This window comes from Ammospiza caudacuta, chromosome 19 (assembly GCF_027887145.1).
Source record: "Ammospiza caudacuta isolate bAmmCau1 chromosome 19, bAmmCau1.pri, whole genome shotgun sequence".
NCBI lineage: Eukaryota > Metazoa > Chordata > Aves > Passeriformes > Passerellidae > Ammospiza > Ammospiza caudacuta.
The window spans coordinates 1893138-1916195 of NC_080611.1; the positions used below are offsets into that span (position 1 = coordinate 1893138).

At 53.8% G+C, this 23058-nt stretch overlaps 2 protein-coding genes across 2 annotated transcripts in view; one reads left to right on the plus strand and one right to left on the minus strand.

The window, feature by feature from the left end:
• The window catches only part of NTN1 (netrin 1), a 78332-nt gene extending 74949 nt beyond the window's left edge, over positions 1-3383 (plus strand). Inside the window, exon 6 of the mRNA XM_058817441.1 lies at positions 3055-3383. Within this exon, the coding sequence (XP_058673424.1) occupies positions 3055-3383 (329 nt within the window). The remainder of the gene's footprint in view (positions 1-3054) is intronic.
• Positions 3384-10051: 6668 nt separating this feature from the next.
• The window catches only part of STX8 (syntaxin 8), a 79853-nt gene continuing 66846 nt past the window's right edge, over positions 10052-23058 (minus strand). Inside the window, exon 8 of the mRNA XM_058817211.1 lies at positions 10052-11695. Coding sequence (XP_058673194.1) covers positions 11628-11695 — 68 coding nt within the window. The 3' untranslated portion in view covers positions 10052-11627. The remainder of the gene's footprint in view (positions 11696-23058) is intronic.

A 23058-nucleotide genomic window follows, 5' to 3' on the forward strand; every position in this document is an offset into this window, starting at 1 on the left:
AGGTTTGGCCCTGCAGCCCAGCCCTGAGTCAGCCTCAGCAGGGGAAGCCTTGAACTCAGGAGATTTATCACAAACAAACCCCAAATGTAAATTTAAAAAGTAATTAAATAATTAGGTTTTCCCCAGCCTTGCTGTTTTCATGGCAGCCTCAGGAGTTTGAGGCCCTGACTCATGATGATCTCTGAATGCTGCAAGGCACTGCTTTGCTTTCAGCCTCCAGCAGCTGCCCTTAAATGCTGTTTTGAGGCTTTGGGCTGCGTTTTGTTTTTATTAACATCAAACCATCCACCCCTGGGCTTTCATCTCCTGCTTCCAGCCTTTGGGGCTTTCTTGTGGCTGGAGGCTCCCAGCCAGGCCTTGGGGAGCTGGGAGCATCCCTGACCTCTGGGGATGCAGGAGGAGGGGACAAGGGACCCTCCCTCCCCTTCCCCAGCCTGGGGACCACTCTGTCCCCTTCTTCTGGCAAAGCACAAAATGTGGTGAGGGCTGGAAGGCACCATCCAGGTGGGATTTGTGCTTCAGGAGTGTCAGTGTCAAGCGAGATGGGGCTCCTGGGGCAGCCCCTGCCCTCACCAGGACCCAGCTGTGCCCCTGCTGTCCCCCTGCTGTCCTCCTGCTGTCCCCCTGCTGTCCCCCTGCTGTGTCCCTGCTGTCCCCCTGCTCCCCAGGCCCCTCTGCTGCCTGGGAGCTCCCTGGAGAGCAGAGCAGGCTGCAGGGAAATGAACCTGGAGAAAAATCTCTGCATCTCTGGGAGTGCCTGGGATGCAGGAGCCTCAGATTCCCCCCAGGGCTCGGCTGCCCAGAGTTTGCAAAGGTCAGAGAGGAGCAGGCACAAGGCACAGGTGGGATCAGGAGCTGGACTGGATTCCCTCTTTGCTGAAACCAGTCTGGAGCAGAGCCCATCCTCACTGAAACCAGTGTGAACTAGAGCCCATCCTCACTGAAACCAGTGTCACCAGCCCGGAGCAGAGCCCATCCTCACTGAAACCACTGTGACCAGTCTGAACTAGAGCCCATCACTGAAACCAGTGTCACTGGCCCCAGCTGGAGCTGCGGAAGCTGCAGCTCCTCTGATTTTGTTCTCCTGCTCCCAGGGGACCACAGCAAGGGGACCACCATCCCCAGGAGGAACAATCACCCCCTATCACCTTCCATCTACTGCCCCAGGGGTTTTGCCAGGGATGTTTCTCCAGGGATGCTTTTCCAGGGATGCAGAGACAGGGACAGGCCTGAGCAGGGGTTCAGTGGAACATCAGCCAGGGGAGAGCAGTTAGTTCAGCACAAAGCCCAGCTCTGTCCCAGGAGAGGGCAGCTGAAGGGCAGCCCCAAGCCCCAAAGCCAGCTTTGAACTGGGAGGCACAGCTGAGCCAGAGCTCCAAATCAGCTCCAAATCATGGGAAGGGAGCCTTTAAACCCAGCTTAGGTGCTTCAAAAATTCATCCTGGCCCATTTCTGCCTCTCTGCATGTCCAGTGTCCCCTGGGAGATGCTGGTCCCAGCTCAGCACTGAAACAGCCAGGCAAACACCCCTGGAGCTCAGGAGGAACTGAGCTCAGGAGCAACTGAGCGTCCTGGACGTGAGGCTGTGGGCAGAAATCCGGCTGTCAGGGCAGGCAGCTGTGCCTGCCCCAGCCAAGCCTTCCTCAAAGCTTTCACTCCTTCCACTTCATTAATAAAAAGGGAAAAAATAAGAGACAGGGGCCTTGACATAAAAAAAAATACAGACTGTGTGTTTTAGAGCAGAGTTTCCTGTAACCACCTCTCTCCAGTTCCTTTTCATTCATTTTCTCCATTTTGTCAGTGTGGACCCAGGCGGGTCAAAGGTTTAAGCTTTTTTGGAAAGATTTGTTTCCAAAAAATAAAAATTGGCTACTCTTCACATTTTGTTACCTTCACACCAGACAGGGAAATACATGGTCAGAGCTTAGGGTTGTTTTTTTTTCCTTTTTTTTCCCTTTTCCCTTTTTTTTTTTAATGAAAGCATCTGGCCTCCATGACACGCTCTGAAAAAAATTCCCCATATATTTTGCAACGTGTTAAAAAGCTGTGCTGGGCTGCAGAGCTCTGCTTCCTCCCAGAGCCTGGAATCACTTGGTTTCAGAGACAGGGGGATGCTCCTCCATCCAGGGGGAAAACTGGACTGTTACAAGGCAAGGGGCATAGTTTCCCTGAGGTTTCTGGGAGCTCCTTCTCCCTCTGTTAATTTATACAAACAGGATTGGTCCCACTGGGGCAGCTGAGACAGGCAGGTGAGTGGGCAGGGGTTTACAGCTCCCAGGGCATGGAGGGAGCAGTGGGGAAAAGGGAAAAGCACAGCGATTTGGCTAAAAAAGCTCTTTGTGGTGGTGCTGCACCAGCCTGTGCAGGGCCTGGCCCCTGCCTGCTCTCCCAGCCAGACCACCCTCACCTGGGGCTTCCCTGGGTCCCTCCTGCTGGGGAATCCTCACCCACAGCTGGCAAACCAACCCAGGAGGGCTGGGCAGGCCCTGCCTGGGGAAGGCATTTCCTGGGAGCTGATTTTTAGCCCTACCCCAGGAAAGAGCAAAGGCTGAGGTTTCCTCAGTCCATGGCTGCAGAGGAGGTTACACAGCATCGGCCATGGGCTTGGAAAACATCATCATCATCATCATCACCATCACCATCATGATCATCACCAGCACCTTGTGCAGGGATCAGGGCTGTTCTCCCACCTCCCTCTGGCTGTGGGAGCTGGAGGTCTCTCAGTGCTCTGCCAGGACACCAGAGGTAGGGTCCAGAGCTGCCATCCATGCTTGCAGAGATGTTTCAGTGACTCTGCCAGGCACAGAGCTGGAGAACATCTCCCAAGATTGTGGTGCCCTTGGAAGCTCTGCTGGACCCTCAGATGCAGCAGTGGCTGCTCCTATTCTTGGGGTGTGGCCTGGGGACAGTATTTTGGGGTCTCCACATCCCCTGGCTGCTGCAAAATCCCTCCTCCTCACACAGCCCATTAGGTAAGGCTTGAAGCTCATTGTCTGCTCACCAGCCCAAGCACTAACTCCTTTTCCTCTCTTGCCTGTGTGTTGTTTTTCTCCAGCTGTCCAGATCCACGTGCTGAAGGCAGAGAAGAATGCGGACTGGTGGAAGTTCATGGTGAACATCATCTCCGTCTACAAGCAGGGCAGCAACCGCATCCGGCGCGGCGACCAGATCCTGTGGATCCACTCCAAGGACATCGCCTGCAAGTGCCCCAAAATCAAGCCCATGAAGAAGTATTTGCTGCTGGGCAACAACGAGGACTCTCCCGACCAGAGCGGCATCATTGCAGACAAAACCAGCCTGGTGATCCAGTGGCGGGACACGTGGGCCCGGCGGCTCCGGAAGTTCCAGCAGCGGGAGAAGAAGGGGAAGTGTAAGAAAGCCTAAAGGAGAAGGAGGAGAGGGAGAGACTGACTGTGCATGCTGCTTTGTGTAGAGCTGGGACAGGCAGGGACCGGCTGCCAGGGCGGGCTGGGGGGACGGGGGGCAGCGACCACGGCTGGGGGTGCTGGGCTTGCACCTCATATTCCAGGAGGGACAGAACCCAACAGGACCAAACAAAATCCAACAGGAGTCAACAGAACCCAACAGGACCCAACAGGACCCAACAGAACTCAACAGAAATCAACAAAACCCATCAACACCCAAGAGAACCCAACAGGACCCAACAAGACCCAACAGGACCCAACAAGACCCAACAGGATCCAACAAAACCCAACAGAACCTCAAAGAACCCAACAGGACTCAACAGGACCCAACAGGCCCAACAGGACCCAACAGAACTCAACAGAGCTCAACAAAACCCATCAACACCCAAGAGAACCCAATAGGACCCAACAAGACCCAACAGGATCCAACAAAACCCAACAGAACCCCAAAGGACCCAATAGGACTCAACAGGACCCAACAGGCCCAACAGGACCCAACAGAACTCAACAGAGCTCAACAAAACCCATCAACACCCAACAGAACCCAACAGGGTCCAACAGAACCCAAGAAAACTCGACTGCACACAGACAGAGCCCACAAGTGGGGTGCAGGCGTGCAGCACCTGGGGCCCCCAGCTCCCTCCTGCCCCATTGCTGAAGAACTCAGAGACACCAAACTGCCTTCCAGCTGCCAACATCTGCTGCCTCCAAAGCACGGCATGGGCACATCCACCCCGTAAGAAACTAATCAACAGCACCGCTGGAAATTAACTCCCCATCCCCAAAACATGTACTTGCAACTTAGGCTGACTGAGAGAGCTATTGTAGAGGAAACTAAACCGAGACTTTTGCTGAGGACAGACCCCAGGATCAGCCCACGGGGTCCTGGGGGGCTGTGGAATCCCACAGCCATGGCCACCACCTGGGGTGCCTGGGGCTGTGATGGTGCTCTGGGTCCACTGTAGGCACAGCCAAGAGGGGACACTGCTGGTGGGTGAGTTCCTGCTGTGCATAACTCTGGGAATGGTTCCGTGCTCAGCCCCCGGCCCTGAGGATGCTGCCCCAACACACTGAAGGAGTGAGAGCCCACAGGGTGCCCTGTCCTTCTCCAGCCACCCACTTACAAGGAGTCAATAATCAGGATCCCCAAGGAAACACCCAGACCTGACAAAAAATGAGTTGGCATCCAGTTCCCACAAAATGCCCTGAAGATCCTGCCAGTCTCAGTCCCTGAATCTCCACTGTGGCCACCCCTGAACCTCCTCCATGGGCTCGGTCCCCTCTGCTGCTGTCAGCACACCAGGAACCCTCAGCTGGCAGAAAATCCCTGCAGGGGACACCAGGGTCCTGGCTGGTCACTGGTTTCACTCCCAAACCCAGAGCAGCTCTGCCCTCGCTCCCTCTGGAGCTGCAGCCCCTGACATCCCTGTGAAGGTCTTGGAGACAAAGAGGGGAGCAGAGGGTGCCAGGGACTGTCCCCATGGGCATGGGGCCAGTGCAGAGCCCACCCAGGGAAGGGCTCTCAGCCAGGAGCCAGGTGTGACCCACCTGGAGCTCTCCTCCCTCTGCTGGTGGGGGCAACAAGCCAGTTTAAAATTCCCAATTTCCAGTCATTAATGCACTGAGCCCAGTGGAGACTGCCTCATCTCAGACTGGAGCATCCTCCCCTGGGGCACCCTGTGGGCAGGACTGGATTGGGAGCTGTGAGCCCCATGCGAGGCTGCTATCCCCATGCCAGGCTGCTGCCCCATGCCAGGCTGCTCCCCTGGCACAGCAGCCCCTGGGCAATGGGGATTTTCAATTCCACCTCCTCCAGGCAGAGCAGGAATGGCTGGGCGGGAAGGCAGGGAGGGCAGGACGGTACCTGGAGGAGAAGCAAACATTAGTCGCTATGAAAAGCAAAACCTCCCTGCTATTTTTCCTTTTAGGAAACTTGGAAACATCTCTTTTATGACATTTTCCAGTGGTTTTGCCTTGTTTTATAGCAATTGACAATATTTATATAATGACATAAACCACCATAAAGCAGGGCAGCCATGTAAATAGGTGCAAAGAAGAGGCTCCTGGGACTGCTGGAGACACCACCCAGAGGGACCCAGCTCTGCTGAGCCTCCCCTGACACCACAAGGCCCCAAAATTAATCTGGGTATTAGGAGAAAAATCCCACCCTGGACATCAAGCAGCTCCCCCCACCAAGTCTGTGTTTTCTCCTCTTTCCCATGCTGGACCTGGTTTTCCTTATCTCAGACCTCAAGGAGAGCTGAGGGTTTTGCAGCCAAGGAAAGTGAAGCCACCAGGTTCTGAGGGATAAAATCTGACCTCAAGTGTCCAAATGGAGGCTTAAAGCCCCAAAACAGGGCTTGGATGCTCTCCTGCAGTCACCATCAGCTGCTGCCAGGGTGGGACAGCACATCCTCAGGCAGCCGGGATGTCCCCAAACCTCAAACGGTGCCTAAAGGTAACAGAATCCAACCCAAAGCCAGTTCTCCATGTGGAGAGCAGGAAGGAAAGGCCAGGGGACCTGGGGACTCAGGAACTGCCCATAGCACACCTGGACACCCAGGGCTCACTCCCAGTTTCCACCCTTGTCAAGCACAGCACCCTCCCAGCACAGCCTGGACACCCCAAACCCCCAGGGACACCCTCCAGCCCCTTCCCTGCTCCCACTGCTCCCGGAGGGCCCCCAGCCCTGTGACCCCACAGCCCTGTCACAGCCTGGGGGCCCAGAGGGAAATGAGCTGGCACAGCAGCCTGGAGGCTGGCACAGGAGGGAAGCCCCCAGGCTTGTCCCCAGGCCTGTCTCTCCATCCCTGCTGGAGTTTTGTGCTTTCCATCAGCCCAGGCAAACCAACACCTCACTCCATCCACGGTCCCAGTGCCCTTCATGTGCTCCCAGTAATCCTGACCTGCTGGAACTGGTGCAGCTGGAGGAGCCTCGGCTGGGAGGGCACAGCAGCCCCATTTTGGGGTCCAGAGGAGCAGCTCCTCCTGCAGCACCCCTGCTTCAGGACATCTCCATGAGGACACCCCCAAGAGGACACCCCCAGGATGACACCCCCAGGAGGACATCTCCAGGAGGACATCTCCATGAGGACTCCTCCAGGAGGACACCTCCAGGAGGACATCTCCATGAGGATACCCTCAGTAGGACATCTCCAGGAGGACATCTCCATGAGGATACCCTCAGTAGGACATCTCCAGGAGGACACCTCCAGGAGGACATCTCCAGGAGGACACCCCCATGAGGACATCTCCAGGAGGGCATCTCCATAAGGACTCCTCCAGGAGGACACCTCTAGGAGGACATCTCCAGGAGGACACCCCAATGAGGACATATCCAGGAGGACCCTTCTGCTGCTCCCCCAGAGGGACAGGATGTCCCCTCAGCACCTGCCTGGCCAGGGGCAGCTCTGGGGCACCAATCCTCTTCTGACCAGCACGGACCCAGCCAGGGCCACCCAGCGCCCTGGGGACAGGAGTGGCACCCCCGGGGCAGCAGGGAAGGGGCTGTGGTGCCTTCAGGGAGGCTTTGGAGAGCAGCTGAAATGCCAAAACAATCATCACCGACTGTAGCACCCCACAGACGTGGCTTGGTCTCGTTTCTGTTTGTCCGTGTGTCCGTGCCCCTCCCGCCCCGCCTCACCCCCTCACAAACCTGTGTTCCTTTTGGGGTTGTTTTATTTTGTTTTTGTTTTTGTTTGGTTTTTTTTTTATTATTTCTGTTAATATCTTGAACTGTAAATGTTGTTTAGTTATGACCATGGCAGACTGCTTTGGGCGATGTTTCTTTACAATGCATACTAATATATTATGGTTATTATATATGAATATATTTAATGACACATGAAGAAGTTGTGGATTTTCTTATTGTTTTCCGAGTTGTTTCTTTTTTTTCCTTTTTTTTTTTTCCCCTTTTGTTTGTTTGTTCGTTAGATTGGCTGTAATTGACCTGAAGGAGCTTGTAACTGTTCAGCATCCCCTCGGTAGAACTAAAGTCAGAAACCAGTTGAATAAACTCTTGTAAACTGTAAAAATCTTCAGGAATTTCTGCTTTTTCCCACCCCATGGTTCAGTGAGTCTGTGGGACAAGGATGCGGGCAGGGAAGTGACCGTGTCCCCTCCACCCCTGGCTCTGTCAGTGTCCCCAGGCAGGCCTGAGGTGGCACAGCTGTTTTGGACTGGCAGTCCCTGCCCTGTCCCTGCCCAGCACCCCCAGGCTGGGGCCACTGGCCTTGGGGACAGCGGGGTCACCGTGGGTGCGTGGCAGGGGGTCCCCAGCAGCCCCTGTGGGCTCAGCTGTGCCCTGCAGAGGGACAGAGCCAAAACCTCTGGGACCCTGCCTGGAGCTGGGGACAGGTGGGGACAGCCAAAGTCTGCGGTCAGGACAGCCAAAGCCTGGAGTCAGGACAGCCAAAGTCTGCAGTCAGGACAGCTGCCAGCCCCGCTCTGGCCCCATTTCTGTCCCATCCAGGGGCTGCAGAGCAGTGCTGGCCCTTCCTGCCCACCCTGCAGGGTTCTGGCAGCTCCCCCAGCTCCATCCTGGGGCTGCTGAGCACTGCTGGCCCCTCCTGCCCACCCTGCAGGGCTCAGGGCTCCCTCAGCTCCCCCAGCCCCATCCAGGATCAGCGGGGCCAGCACTGGTGCAAGGCAAGGGCTGGTGGCGCTGACAGCACAGAGAGCTGGAGGTGGGGGGAACCGAGGCACCAAAACCCTTCCAGGGACAAAACTCCAGGCAAAAGGTGCTGCCAAGTGCTGGGGTCAGCCCAGCTGACCTGAGCCTTCAGCAGGGCTGGGAATTTATGAACCCAAAACCACGACAGAGGCGGAAATGTCAGATCTTTATTGCAGAGACAAACGGGTCACAAGTGCCAGCCCTCTGCTCCCAGGGGCAAATGGGCTCCCAGACTGCAGGTGGCCACTTGTGCAGAGGTGACACGGTGCCTCTGGAAAGGAGGGGATGAGGCCTTTCCCACGGAGGGCTGGACCTGGAGTGGTTTACCCAGCCTGGTCCCAGCAGGCAGAGTGGGACAGGAGCCATCCACACACCCAGCTCAGCCCAGGATCCAGGGAAGGGGAAAATGCCCAGCGGCATTCCAGGATGATCCCTGCAGGAGGTGGGGATCTCTCCCAGGGCATTGGGACATCCAGGTGCCTGGGGCACACACCAGAGCTGCCCCCAGCACTGGGATTGTTGGTCTGGAAGCTGCTGAACCCCTGAGCACTCCAGGAGAGAGATGAGGAGGTGGCAGGGAAGGCCAAGGCTGGGATGGCTCTGGGCACATTCCAGGAAGATCTTTGCCTGGGAAGCCACTCCAGGTTGGCTCCTCCACTGCTGCGGGGAGCCAAACCCTGGTGTCTGTCGTATTTTAACTTTGCTTTTTCTTTAGTGGGGCAGGGAGACAGAAAAGCTTCCCTGCACACAGCAGAGTGCTGCCAAACCCACTGCTTTTTAATCAAATTCCTCACCCACACGACACGTTAAATGCTACCTAAAGGGCAAGGCTGAGAACCCCTTTGTGGCCAGCACAGTGAGCAGCTCCTGCTGTTTCCACACTTCCCTGGAGCTCACAGAAAAATGTGCTGGAGGACCCAGTGGGTCAGAAAAGCTTTGAAAGCCTGGGTCAGAACAAAGTGCTGTGGAACACTGACCAGGGTGAGTTCCACATCCATCCTGTGCATCCTGGGAATTCAAACAAAGCCCTAATTCCCTCCAGAAGTGGCAGTTTTAATTAGCAGCCCAGAAGTGGCAGCTTTAATTAGCAGCCCAGGCCCATGGTCTCCTCTGAACAAAGCCCATGTTGCTCTCTGGCTGTCACTGAAGGTCCACGGGGCTGCTCCAGAGCTGGCACTGAAATCCTGCTCCAGGTCTGGAGGCTGCTGCTGAGGAACAGCTCCAGGAGCATTCCCAGTGTCCACAGAGCTGTAGGAATGCAGGGATTTAGAACTCCTCTTCAAAACCTTTCCTTGCTTCCAGCTGGAGCAGCCCTGCCCAAAGCTCCATTGCTAATCTGACTTCAGCAATAACTCATGAAACCCCTGCCTGTCCTCTGGAAAACCAGAGCACATCAAACAGCCCTGCCTGCCCCTGCCCTCGCTGACAGCCCCGAGGTGAAACATCCCTGAGCAGGCACAGCCTGGGCTGCACTTGGAAAGGCTCCAAGGGTTCCTCCAGCAGAGCACAGACAGCCCCAGAGGAGCTCCAGCCTCCAGCTCTGAGGGCTGAGGATGGGCACAGAGCCCTGGCTGAAGCTGCATCTCTGGGCCTTTCTCTCCCCAGGCTCCTCTCTCCTGTCCCTCCCTGGGAGCACAAAGAAGGGAAATCTCTCTGGATCCAGCGGACAGCTCCCACAGCTGCAGGACATGGCACCACCTGTGACAGATGAAGAAGAGAAGCTCTGGATCCCTGGGATCCCAGGTGAGGGCCAGACCTTGCAAGAGTGGCAGATCTGCCATAATACACACAAAGTCTGACAGAAATTGCTTATTTCCTTCTCCAGACCAGCTCTTAGGACATGGCAGCATTGGATAAATCATTCACAGACAACACAAGATAGGAGGAAACAATAAAACCCCAGGCAGAGAAACTGTATAGAAATGGATCAGCTTTAATCAGTATTTATTGCTTGCTCTATTAATCCTGAAATCAAACTGACATGTGTAACAAAATAATTATTCTCTTGGCCAGAAGCAAACATTTAATACTTCTTTTTCATTAGTTTTGAAACAGGTAATCCTTTCTCTCAGCTGTAGAAGGGTGTGAGAAGCTGTCAAAGGAAGAGCCAGAGCTCAGTGAGGATGTTAATTGTGCTGCATCTCCCAGGGCCAGGCTGGCAGAGCCTCTGGGGAGCACACAAGGGCAGAGCTCTCACTCTCACAGGGCTGGGCTGAGTCCTGCTGCTGTTCAGTTCCCATCTGAGATCAGTAACTCCATCCCTGGAGATCAATAACGCACCCATAACCGTCCCTGGAGATCAATAACCCACCAATGACCATCCCTGGGGATCAATAACCCACCAATAACCGTCCCTGGAGATCAATAACCCACCAATGACCATCCCTGGGGATCAATAACCCACCAATAACCATCCCTGGAGATCAATAACCCACCAATAACCGTCCCTGGAGATCAATAACCCACCAATGACCATCCCTGGAGATCAATAACCCACCAATAACCGTCCCTGGGGATCAATAACCCACCAATAACCATCCCTGGGGATCAATAACCCACCAATAACCATCCCTGGAGATCAATAATGCACCCATGACCATCCCTGGAGATCAATAACCCACCAATGACCATCCCTGGGGACCAATAACCCACCAATAACTGTCCCTGGAGATCAATAACCCACCAATGACCATCCCTGGGGATCAATACCCCAGCAAGCCTCCCCAAGGCTGAGCACTGACCCAGTCCCCATGGTTGTGTGCAGCCCAGGGGCTCCTGCAGGGCTGTCCCTTCCCATCCTGGGGGAATCCAGAGGCAGCCACTCCCCAGGACATGCCCTGAGTGGAGCATTTCCCTCTGCAGGAGGGATCCCAGAGCAGGGAACGTGGCTGCTCTCCACAGCACTCCTGCATTTCGGTGTTTGGAGCCCCTGGCATGTCTGAGCTCAGGAGATGGGCAGGGCAGCAGCACCAGCTGGGCCCAGGCGCAGGACAGGTGGGTCCATCCCACAGCTGCAGCTGCCTGAGAGCCAGGGGAAGGTGGGAAGAGTGGGATGAAATCCTGTTAGTGCGATGAAATCCTGTTAATGGGATGAAATCCTTTCCCACTGAAATCTTGCAGGTCTCACTGAGCTCCTTGGACAAGGAGAGTGGGGCTGCCTCAGGCTGCTGCAGTGGGGTCAGTCCCAGCTGTGGGTTTGTCCAGGCTGCTGCAGTGGGGTCAGTCCCAGCTGTGGGTTTGTCCAGGCTGCTGCAGTGGGGTCGTTCCCAGCTGTGGGTTTGTCCAGGCTGCTGCAGTGGGGTCGTTCCCAGCTGTGGGTTTGTCCAGGCTGCTGCAGTGGGGTCGTTCCCAGCTGTGGAGATGGTTCAGTTTGCTCAGTGGGGTCATTCCCAGCTGTTCAGTTTGCTCAGTGGGGTCATTCCCAGCTGTGGAGTTTGTTCCCAGCGATGGATGGAGCTCATCCCTGCCCTCAGCAGGTCCCTGCCCGAGCCCTGGGGCTCCCCTGGAGCAGCTGCCCCAGCAGGGTCGGGGTTACCCGGTGGGCCAGAGCGCGACCACGGCGATGGCGATGAGCAGCAGCACGATCACCACCAGCATCCCTGCAGGGACACAGCAAGGCTCAGCATTTCTGTGATTCAATTCCTCCTCCTCCCCCTGCTCACCCCCACAGGCCTGCACTGGTGACCTGAGCACAGACCTGGACCCAAACCCCGCATTGGCAGAGGGGTTCCTTCCCTTCCCGACCCCACAAATCAGAATTTCCCAGCAGGGCTGTGGGGTACCTTCCTCCCTGCACATCTGCCACAGAAACACCAAGGGATGTGTTTAACTCACAGCCAGGCCAGCTGAGCTTTGCTGGAATCCCTCTGTACCATCCCACTGGGGCAAAGGATTATCCAGGAGGAAATCCACACTGCAGCAGGAAATTGTTTCCAACACAAAGTACTCCTGCTTTCAGACAGAACTCTGTGCAGGGCTGGGCTGTCAGGCATGGACCTGACCTGGGGAACAGGGATCATCCAGCCCTGAGAGAACCCCACAGTGCCCTGCCCCACCTCTGTATGCCCCATCCTGCCCCAAACCCACTGAACCCAGCTGAGGTCAACGACAAATGAGATTGTACAAAATGGGATCCCTCCCCTCTCCTTAATTCCCCATTTCTCCCCTTAACCCTCCTCTTTCTCTCCCATTTTTAGAGGAAAGGAAGAAATGTTTGAGTGAGAACACCCTGGATCCACCTCCCAAACCACCCCCAATAAACAAACTCCTCACCCAGCTGGATCCCTGTGCTGGGCACCGCCATCACCCCCATGGGCATCCCCTGGCCTTCAATGATCTTTTAATTAGGAGGCTTTCATTGGTGTTCAGTACCTGCTGTGTGCAGTCTCCCTGCCCGAGCTGAGGGAATGCAGAGGCTTCCAAGAGTGGAAAACCTGTCCCTTCCTCTCTCTGCTCACTGAGGACTATTACTCAACCACTCACAGTATTTACAAGTCCAGCTCATGGCAATTAAAAAAGGATGTATTGAAATAAACTCCTCCTTCCACACTGGAAAAGGATATTAGACACTGCTTTTTGTAAATAGTGTCATGTTTTCTGTGCAGAAACTAATTCTCTGCCAGGGGGCCAGGATTTTTTTTTTTTTTCCAGGGAAATAAGAGTTGCCACCAGCAGGATTTTTTTCTCTTATGCTCAGCTGAAACCATTTGTGATCCCATCCATACCTGTCCTCTGGCAGTGGGAGCCATTCCCTGTGTCCTGTCCCTCCATCCCTCGTCCCCAATCCCTCTCCAACTCTCCTGGAGCCCCTTCAGGCCCTGCAAAGGGCTCTGAGCTCTCTCTGGAGCCTTCTCCTCTCCAGGCTGAGCAGCCACAACTTCCTCACCCTTTCAGTCTCAAATTTTTTACACCTTAACATACATTTTAGAGTTTTCCACAGAGCCAGAAGCAAATAAGTTGCCTAAATAAGTAAGATCTGATAAAGCTGCCACATTCCCATTCTCTGTTATGTTTTGCACTGGAGGGAGAAGTTTTAGAGGGTGCAAATCCTTCACACAGTTTCAGTGTAACAGAGTTTATGGACTGCAGCAATTAAGAGACAACCGAGATCAGCTGCTTGGAAAATACTCCCTAGGTGTGAATTACTAATGATACAGGGGGGAGTTAATGGGGTGTAATTATTCTTTGACAAGTCCCAAGAAAAACTGCACATAAACCCCAAATTATCCCCAGCAGGAAGGCTGATAAAGGATCGCTGATGGGCAGTGCAGAGGGAGGGAACTGCAGGGCACACACTGAGAGAGGGGACAGCAAAGTGAAACAAAGCTTGTTCAACCCCTGGGAAAAGACTGGAATTAAAAAATCTGAAGCCAAAAAGGTCAAGTGCTGTCCTTGTCCCAGCTGAGGGACACAGGGACACAGAGCCAGGAGCACAGGGCTGTCCCAGCACACACAGAGCCGGGAGCACAGGGCTGTCCCAAACACACAGAGCCGGGAGCACAGGGCTGTCCCAGCACACACAGAGCCAGGAGCACAGGGCTGTCCCCAACACACACAGAGCCAGGAGCACAGGGCTGTCCCCAACACACAGAGCCGGGAGCACAGGGCTGTCCCCAACACACACAGAGCCAGGAGCACAGGGCTGTCCCCAACACACACAGAGCCAGGAGCACAGGGCTGTCCCAGCACACACAGAGCCGGGAGCACAGGGCTGTCCCAAACACACAGAGCCGGGAGCACAGGGCTGTCCCAAACACACAGAGCCGGGAGCACAGGGCTGTCCCCAACACACAGAGCCGGGAGCACAGGGCTGTCCCCAACACACAGAGCCGGGAGCACAGGGCTGTCCCAGCTCACACACAGCTCCAGGGACACAGGGCTGTCCCCAACACACAGAGCCAGGAGCACAGGGCTGTCCCCAACACACAGAGCCGGGAGCACAGGGCTGTCCCCAACACACACAGCTCCAGGGACACAGGGCTGTCCCCAACACACACAGAGCCGGGAGCACAGGGCTGTCCCCAACACACACAGAGCCGGGAGCACAGGGCTGTCCCAGCACACACAGTGCCGGGAGCACAGGGCTGTCCCAGCACACACACAGCTCCAGGGACACAGGGCTGTCCCCAACACACAGAGCCAGGAGCACAGGGCTGTCCCCAACACACACAGAGCCAGGAGCACAGGGCTGTCCCCAACACACACAGAGCCGGGAGCACAGGGCTGTCCCAGCACACACAGCTCCAGGGACACAGGGCTGTCCCAGCACACACAGAGCCGGGAGCACAGGGCTGTCCCCAACACACACAGCTCCAGGGACACAGGGCTGTCCCCAACACACAGAGCCAGGAGCACAGGGCTGTCCCCAACACACACAGAGCCAGGAGCACAGGGCTGTCCCAGCACACACACAGCTCCAGGGACACAGGGCTGTCCCAGCACACACAGAGCCAGGAGCACAGGGCTGTCCCCAACACACACAGAGCCGGGAGCACAGGGCTGTCCCAGCACACACAGAGCCGGGAGCACAGGGCTGTCCCCAACACACAGAGCCAGGAGCACAGGGCTGTCCCAGCTCACACACAGCTCCAGGGACACAGGGCTGTCCCAGCACACACAGAGCCAGGAGCACAGGGCTGTCCCCAACACACAGAGCCGGGAGCACAGGGCTGTCCCCAACACACACAGAGCCGGGAGCACAGGGCTGTCCCCAACACACAGAGCCGGGAGCACAGGGCTGTCCCCAACACACACAGAGCCGGGAGCACAGGGCTGTCCCAGCTCACACACATCCCCAAGCTCCCCTCACACCACACAGAGCAGCTGCTGCACACATTTCCCCCCTGAACCACAGAACAGCAGATTAGAAGGATCTGAAGGTTTTAAACCTGAGTGTTTCACATGCTTTCCCCACTGAAGTTGTGGATAGGATCTGACAAGAATTCTGCATTCTGAGGTTCCTGCCTGCTTTGCCTTTTTTTTTTTTGCTGAAATGCTATGAAATATAAATATTCCTCCTGACAAGAAACCCTCAAAGAGAGGCTCAGGAATCAAAACCATTCTTAAAGTAAACAGGAGTCAGAAGAGAACAAAGGAAAGGCTCTCGTGCAAAAGGAAACATTCCAGGAATACAAATGCCAACTGCATCCCAGGGAAAGGTGGGAAGCAGAAATCCCTGTGCAATTACTGAGCAAGTAATCAAGGCAGGCTGCAGTAAATGCCATGCTCCTGCAAATCCCTGTGTTAGAGGCTCTGGGGCAGTGCTCCAGCTGCTGATCCACTGCTGATCCAGGGGCTGATCCACTGCTGATCCCAGTGCTGATCCATTGCTGATCCCAATGCTGATCCCAGTGCTGATCCCAGTGCTGATCCCAGTGCTGATCCATTGCTGATCCCAATGCTGATCCCAGTGCTGATCCCAGTGCTGATCCCACTGCTGATCCCAGTGCTGATCCCAATGCTGATCCCAGTGCTGATCCCAGTGCTGATCCCAATGCTGATCCATTGCTGATCCCAATGCTGATCCACTGCTGACCCCAGTGCTGATCCCAATGCTGATCCCAGTGCTGATCCACTGCTGATCCCAGGGCTGATCCCTCACTGCTGATCCCACTGCTGATCCCATTGCTGATCCCAGTGCTGATCCATTGCTGATCCCACTGCTGATCCCAGTGCTGATCCCATTGCTGATCCCATTGCTGGTCCCTCACTGCTGATATTCCCTCACTGGAGATATTCAGACAGCAAACACAACCATGTGAAGGTTGGGTCCTGAAGTAAATGCTGATTTCAGCCCATTAAAAGAATTCTAAGGCATGTGCATGTGTGTGGGGCCAGCTCCTGTGCCCTGACTTCAGCAGCTGCAGGGCGGCATCCAAACCCATTTCAGCAATGCCCAACTTGCATCTGGCAAATCCCACCCCAAAACTGAGGTGTGCCCATGGCAATGCCCTGGCCCTGAGCCTGCAGAGAGGAGCTGCAGCTCTGCACCAAGCCCTGAGCATCCCCAGCACCTGTCAGTGAATATTTCTGGGAACAGCAGCTCTCCTTGGGGTATTCCCTGTCTTTCCTGATGATTTGAGTGTAGTGTCACTCCCAGGTTCAACACTGGTGTCTTTTATAGATAATAAAATAATAATAAATAGCATGGTCAGACTTTAAAGAGCCTGTATAGCATTCCATTATCTGGAAAAGGCAGCTTGGTTCAGGCCAAGGAAGTTATATTCCCACAGAACTGTCTATCCAGAAGTTTATGAGTAAGCCTTCTTTTATAAGGGACATGAGCAGTAACTTTAAACACATAATTGTTGTTTTATAGGGCAGCAGAGAGGCAGGGCAAGGATGGGACCTTCAGCACGAGGCCTGGCTGCTTTCCTCTGGGACTTCTATTTAATATCACAGCTTTAAAGAACCCAAACTTTATCTGCTGTTTCAGTGAGTTAATTTTAAGCCCGTGTTGCCAGATATATGGCAGAAACCCTGCCCAAATCCCCTCAAACCCTGCTTTGGGAGGCAGAGAGAACCAGCCTGGAGGCTGGCCCTGAACCCTCTGCACATACCTAAAGCACTGCTTTCACATGGCAAGCACCCCAAGAAATCCATCTCGCTGTCCTTTACGTCCCCTACAGGAGAGCCAAGCCCTTTCTCCCCCAAAAGCCATAAAATCCTTTCCTTCCAACACCTTCCCCGTGCTGGGGATTCCATTTGTGCTGCATTAAGAAGCACTTGAGCAGAAATCCCACGCTATTAAGCTGCCTTGTGTGTGACTACAGCCCCGTTCCTACACCTGCAGCTCCGAGCCCACCTCTCTGGAGGTTCTCCTTTATTAGTTTTGTGACAGCCAAACGTTTTCTTGGGTGAGAGGGCCGGGGAAATGCTGCTCACCCTCCCACCCCAGGAACCCGGCCCTTATTGCTTTTGACCTTCCCTTTCAACTGCTCTGCCTGCAGAAATCCAACACTGCCGTTGTACCTCGCGGCCCTGACACCAAAATCATTGGCAGCTCTCAGAGAAATCAAGAGCAGGCTGCGCCAGGTTATTAAAGGCTCCAAATGTTCATGTGTTTCATTGGCTCTAGAGGAGGGGGAGAAGGCACTCCTCAGAAAAGCTGAGCTCCTTGGAAACAACAATATTGCATTATGAATTCCTTATTTGGGAGAAAGAACAGCCCAGGTCGTTTCTGTGTGAGATGAAAAGGCTCTGGGTCCGTGAGTTATTGCACATTTGGAGCTGTTCATGCTATGCCAGATTAACCCGAAAAAACAATTTATCTGAGGGGAAGGTGCAGACTTTGTTTGTGCACTTTAACTCCTCCGTCAACATTATTTCACACGCCAGAAATTGCATTTTTGTGGGGTTTGGTCATCTCAGGTTGGAGCTGGGATTCCCTCTGGGTGCACAGATGAGTTTGGGGCTAACACCAGCTCTGGTCAGGGCCTGGAGATCCCTCAGGTCACTGACAGAAGGGTCTGTGGGCAAACAAAGTGGAGCTAAAACCCAGCAGGGTGAGAAGCATCCCTACCACCAGAAATCAAACATCACACCAGCCCAGAAGCAGCATGGAGTGAGTTTCTATCCAAACCTTTCTGACTTCAGCCATCAAATAACCCCAAACTTTGGCTCCCAAGCCCCATGTGCAGCCTGGCTGAGGGCAGGCAAGCGAGAGAAGTGTTTCTGTAATCCATTATTGTTACCCTTCCATTTGCTTCTTTGTTAATCTGTTTTTCAAGTCTCAGACCCATGCCAGGTAATGCCCTGGACTGCTTCCAAGCACAACTGCCCCGAAATCCCAAATTCCTTCAGGAGTGGCACAAGCCCAAGCTCACCCTGAGCTCAGGGCTCTGCTCCCAGCCTCCAGCTGCTGCTCAGGTTTCAGCTGCTCCATAGCAAGGTCACCTCCTGCTTTGCAGACTTTGGGGTGCCCCATTTGTCTGTGTGTCTGCTGAACCATCCCTGAGCTCCTGCTCTGCCCTGGGAACCAGAGCTCAGCAAGGGCAGCTCAAAGGCAGGAGAGTTTCCCATGGAAATGAGGAAATTTAAATTATTTTCCTTTCTGAAGCACCAGAAATGAAGCTCAGAGACAGACATTTGTTCAGAGCTGAAGGCAAGGCAAGAGCACAGCAAGAACTGAACTGTCACAAGTTTCAACTTTCAGAGGAGTCTGTGGGAAAGGGAACACTTGGAGCTAAATCTGTACCTCCTTTAAATAGCAGCAGGTAGCTGGGAGAGGACAATGGTGGAGAAATGGTTCAGGTACCTCTGAGCCACAGTGACTGAACCAGAGAGCTTTAAAGGAATCACACCTGAACAGCTCCTGCAAAAACACGGGGAAATAAAATAATTGCCTGCACTCACCACTGCATCAGGAGCAGGCGTGAGAGGCAGCACTTCCCCATCTCAAAAACCCCAAATCAACCCAAAATTGGCAGCCTCAACCCACCTCTGCCTGTTGTGAGGGGTGGCCTGGGGAAGAGCTGTGCAATCACCCAGCCCCAAGCTGGAAACATCCTCATGGATTTTCCTTTTGTTCCTCTGAGTGACTTCACAACTTTCCTTGCTTGGCCCCACACCATCACCAGACTCTTTCCAGCCCCAAAGGTCACTGGCAGATGTGGTTAGTGGATTTCTTTGCATGTGGTTTGTTTTTCTTCTTCCCCTTTTTTTTTTTTAATTAAACAAGCACACACAGCCACAGTTTCCAGCTGTCCTTCCTCCAGACTCCTGGGCATCCTTTACCTCACATCAGGGACAGCCAGGAGCAGGAGCAGCTGAGGGAAATTCAGCATTTCTGAGCAGCAGAACTGCAGCCTGAAATGGCACCTGTGGAAGTGTCACACACCTCAATGTGCACAGAAGGCTTCCCAGGAGAAAGGAAACAAAACAGCTCAAAAAAGAGCACAAAGGTTCTAAAAATTCCTTATTTCATATGAGGGTCACTCAGCTCACTCCAGTGAGCCCAACCAAGCCCAAGGTGTCACCTGAACCCTTCTGCTCTGGAAAAAACAGCAGGAAGGCTGAGAAAGCACAGGTTAAACTGGGATACCCCCATCTCCAGCAGAAGATATCCCCCAGGCCATGAGCCACGAGGAACAGCAGGGTTTGCCATGAACGGTGCCATGGAGCTGAAGTGGGGAGAGCAGCTGGGACCAGGGAGTGCAGCGCAGCCAGGGAAAGCTCTCCTGGCCACAAGAAATCCAAAATTCCTGATGGAAAACCCAGCCAGGTGGGACCTTGGGCAGCAGCAGCCACAGAGCACTGAGGAGATTTCTCACTGCAGTGTCACTCCCCAGCCTGGGAGATTCACCAGCGAATCCCAGGGCTGGGGCCATGCCCTGATGCTGGGGCTCTCCCATTCCCTGTCTCCATGGACCTTCTCCAGCTCAGCCTCCCTGCCCAGCCCCAGCCCCAGCCCCAGCAGGGCATGCAGCAGCCCAGTCCAGCTGGCAAACTCCAAAGGGTTTTCCTGAAAGGAAGGGTCAGAGCCCAGCCCTGCTACCTGCAGCAGCCTGGGGACAGGCAGAAGCTGTGACAGATGATCTCAGCAGGGAACAGCTGTCCCTGCACCACTCTCCCCAGTAAAAACAAACAGGCAAAGGGAAAGAATCAAATGAAAGGGCAGCTCTGCTGGCCTGGCATACAAGGGACATCTGCCCACGTCCATCTGCCACCAGCCCCACACCCTGGCTTTGTTTTTGGTGGGGTCACTTGTGTGCCATTGTGGCTGCCTGAACTGCCTCCCCAGGACACCAGGGCCAGACAGGGAAAAAGGTGGGAACGTGGGGAGAAGGAGGAGGCAGCCACCAGCTCTGCTCAGATGCATCACTAAATTGTCCCATCAGGCAATCACCCCAAATCACTTGGGAAAGGATTCTCTTTTGCCTCTGCCTTTGTTTTTCACCCTGGCAAGGGCTGGGATCGCTCCCTCCCTGCTTACATGGATGTATCACAGCACCAAAATGCTTCCAAAGGGTTTCCAGCATCCCATGAAAAAAATAAACAAGAAATAAAAACAATCCCAGCTCAGCCAAACGAGTGGAACAGCAACAGCAACAACCTCAAAGTTTTACTGATCCATCTGATCCTGCAGGGACAACCTCCCCACAAGGCACTGAGCAAGAAGAACCAACACACAAAAAGATCAGATTGTGTTCATGTCACTCATTCAAGGTGGATTAAGTGCTCCTGAAGGCTGCTCCATGTGTCTCCCATTTGCCCAAGTGCCCTGCTCCCCCAGGAATTGCAGGAACTGCTGGAAATGGGCTCTGCTGGCTGCCCCGTGCCCGGGCTGCCTGGCTGAGTGCTCGGCAGGGCTGAGATTTCCATACAAATTGCAAAGCTCCTAAATGGCTTCCTCAGCACAGGGCCGGGGGTGGAAACGGGAGAATCGTTAATGATTAGTTCCTTATGGCTCCCACATTCTTGAAGCATATTTCTCGCAGTCCCTGGAACACTCCTGCATTCTTGATTGCAAAATGGCAATAAGTGATTTCCTTTAAAAGCCTCATCTTTTATTGAAATACTAAAAATACCCCACTAGCCCCAGTGCACTGCAGCCTCTCTCTTTCCTGGACAGGCCCCATCAGCCCTGATGAATTCTGTTTTGAAGACAGCAATAAACATTTCAGCATGGGTTGTTCAATCCACTCCATAATAGATCTTGCATTTCTAGTGGAGCCCTCCTAGCACCATAAATCATCTTTACACAGACTTAAGTATGAGAAACTCCAGCTCAAAACCAGCATGGACTTTTCTTTTTCTTTTTAGAAATTAAGAATGGGCACAGAACAGTCAAGAATTAAATGTGTGACAACTTTAAACATGAAACCACTGGGCTGACCCTGTAAACCAGGGCTGCTGCAGTGGTCAAAGCCACACTGTTGCTCCAGTCAATCCACTTGACACAAACCTGCCCTGGTGGGGTGAAAACACTCAGGAAAACTTCCATGTACATCCATTCCACCCGAACAAACACGGCTTTCAGGTCCGGGACACTCTGGCTGCTGCTGATTTCAAAAGCCACAGATGAAGATTAATGACACTGCACGCCTGAACTGTTCCCACACACCCAGAACTCCTCTGGTTTGTCCAGTCCATGCAGACTGGAAGCCCAAACTGCTCTTCCCTCTGCTCATGATGTCTCTGTCCATCTGCTGCAGAGCCTGGAGAAAGCTCAGAGATAATTCCAGGTACACAGCAAGGAGGCTCCTGCCTGAGCCAGAGTGGCCAGGGAGCTGCTGGGGGATCCCACAGCCTGGAGTCCCTGGATGGAGCCTGGATTCCATGGATTCCCACTGTCCTGAGCCTTGGGAAAGCCAGGGAGCTGCTGGGGGATCCCACAGCCTGGATTCCCTGGATGGAGCCCAAAGTTCACTGTCCTGAGCCTTGAGAACCCTTGGGAACCCTTGGGAGCTGCTGAGGGTCCCACAGCCTGGAGTCCCTGGATGGAGCCCAAGATGCACCCCCTGTCCCCACAGCCCCAGCCGCTCTCAGGAAGGCTCTTTCCAGCCCACCAAAGCTGCTTTGGGAAGCCCAGCACAGCAGGGACAGAGCCCTGGAGTGGGAAATGCATTTCCACCTCAAACATACCCTGAGCAAAAGGGAAAAGCCTTGGTGTCCTCCTGGCTGGATCTTTAAATGCTCAGGTGAAACGTCCTTGATTTTAACACCAACACCCCTTTGGATTCAGTGTTCCAGCCCAGTTTGTGCTGGGTGCAGCCTGCCTGGAGAATTTTTGACACACATACAGCTGTTGTTTTGTTGGGAATTGTGTTTTCACAACTCAAAGAACAATCCTGCTTTTAGAAACTTGCTCAACCTTTGGCAATGCAGCCTAATCAGCAGAGAAAACTGCAGAACCCAGCAACCAAATCCTCCTTATTAATACCATTTGCAGCTGCTAACAACTCCAAGAACCTTCTAGAAATGCCAAGGGAAACAGGGTGGGTGAAACAATCCCTTGCAAAGCACTGAGCCAATATACACAAGAATTGTGATAAGAAATTAGGTTTGACTTGCACAATCATTTTAAAAGTTTTTGGAAAATGGAGTCAGAAGAGCAGGAGGCTGATAAAATAACAGAGTTCAGTAGCAATGCAAAAATTTCATACAGATAAAGTGGGGAATTCAATCCTTGCTGAATTCTTGACATCATTTAGATGTTAACAGAAGTTTCTTCTCCAGAAAAAGAAGGCAAGGCATCTTTAAAGCCCACACACAGATCCCTGACTCCTCTATGCAGAGTACTACACAGAACTATTTTGGTTTTGGACGACTGCATTGTCTCATGTGTCAGGATGACTATTTGATTTTCTTTTATTCTTTAATTTCAGCCTCGAGCAGAGCCAAACCTGCACAATTTATGCACGTGCAGTGCAAGAGGTCCCCTCTCATTTTGTGTCAAAAAAAAAAGAAAAAAAGAAGAGAGAGGAGGAGGGAAAAAACCACAGCATCATTTCATCCCTGTGCCTTCCTAAAAGCAGAGAAGTTTATGGGCTCTCAACTCCAGGGCCCTGCTCTGCCTCCCCACAGGACAGATCCGACTGCCCCTGCAGCTGCACAGAGGAAATGAGGAAATCACTGTGGGAACAGCATGCTGGGGAGACCTGGGAGAGTGACAGCAGCAGGGTGTCACTGCTGTGTCACTGTCACTGTGTCACTGTGTCACTGTGTCACTGCTCTGGGAACAGCATGCTGGGGACACCTGGGAGAGTGACAGCAGCAGGGTGTCACCATGTCACTGTGTCACCATGTCACTGTCACTGTGTCACTGTGTCACTGTGTCACTTTGTCACTGTCACTGTGTCACTGCTCGGGAAACAGCATGCTGGGGACACCTGGGAGAGTGACAGCAGCAGGGTGTCACTGCTGTGTCACTGTCACTGTGTCACTGTGTCACTGTCACTGTGTCACCATGTCACTATCACTGTGTTACTGTGTCACTGCTCTGGGAACAGCATGCTGGGGA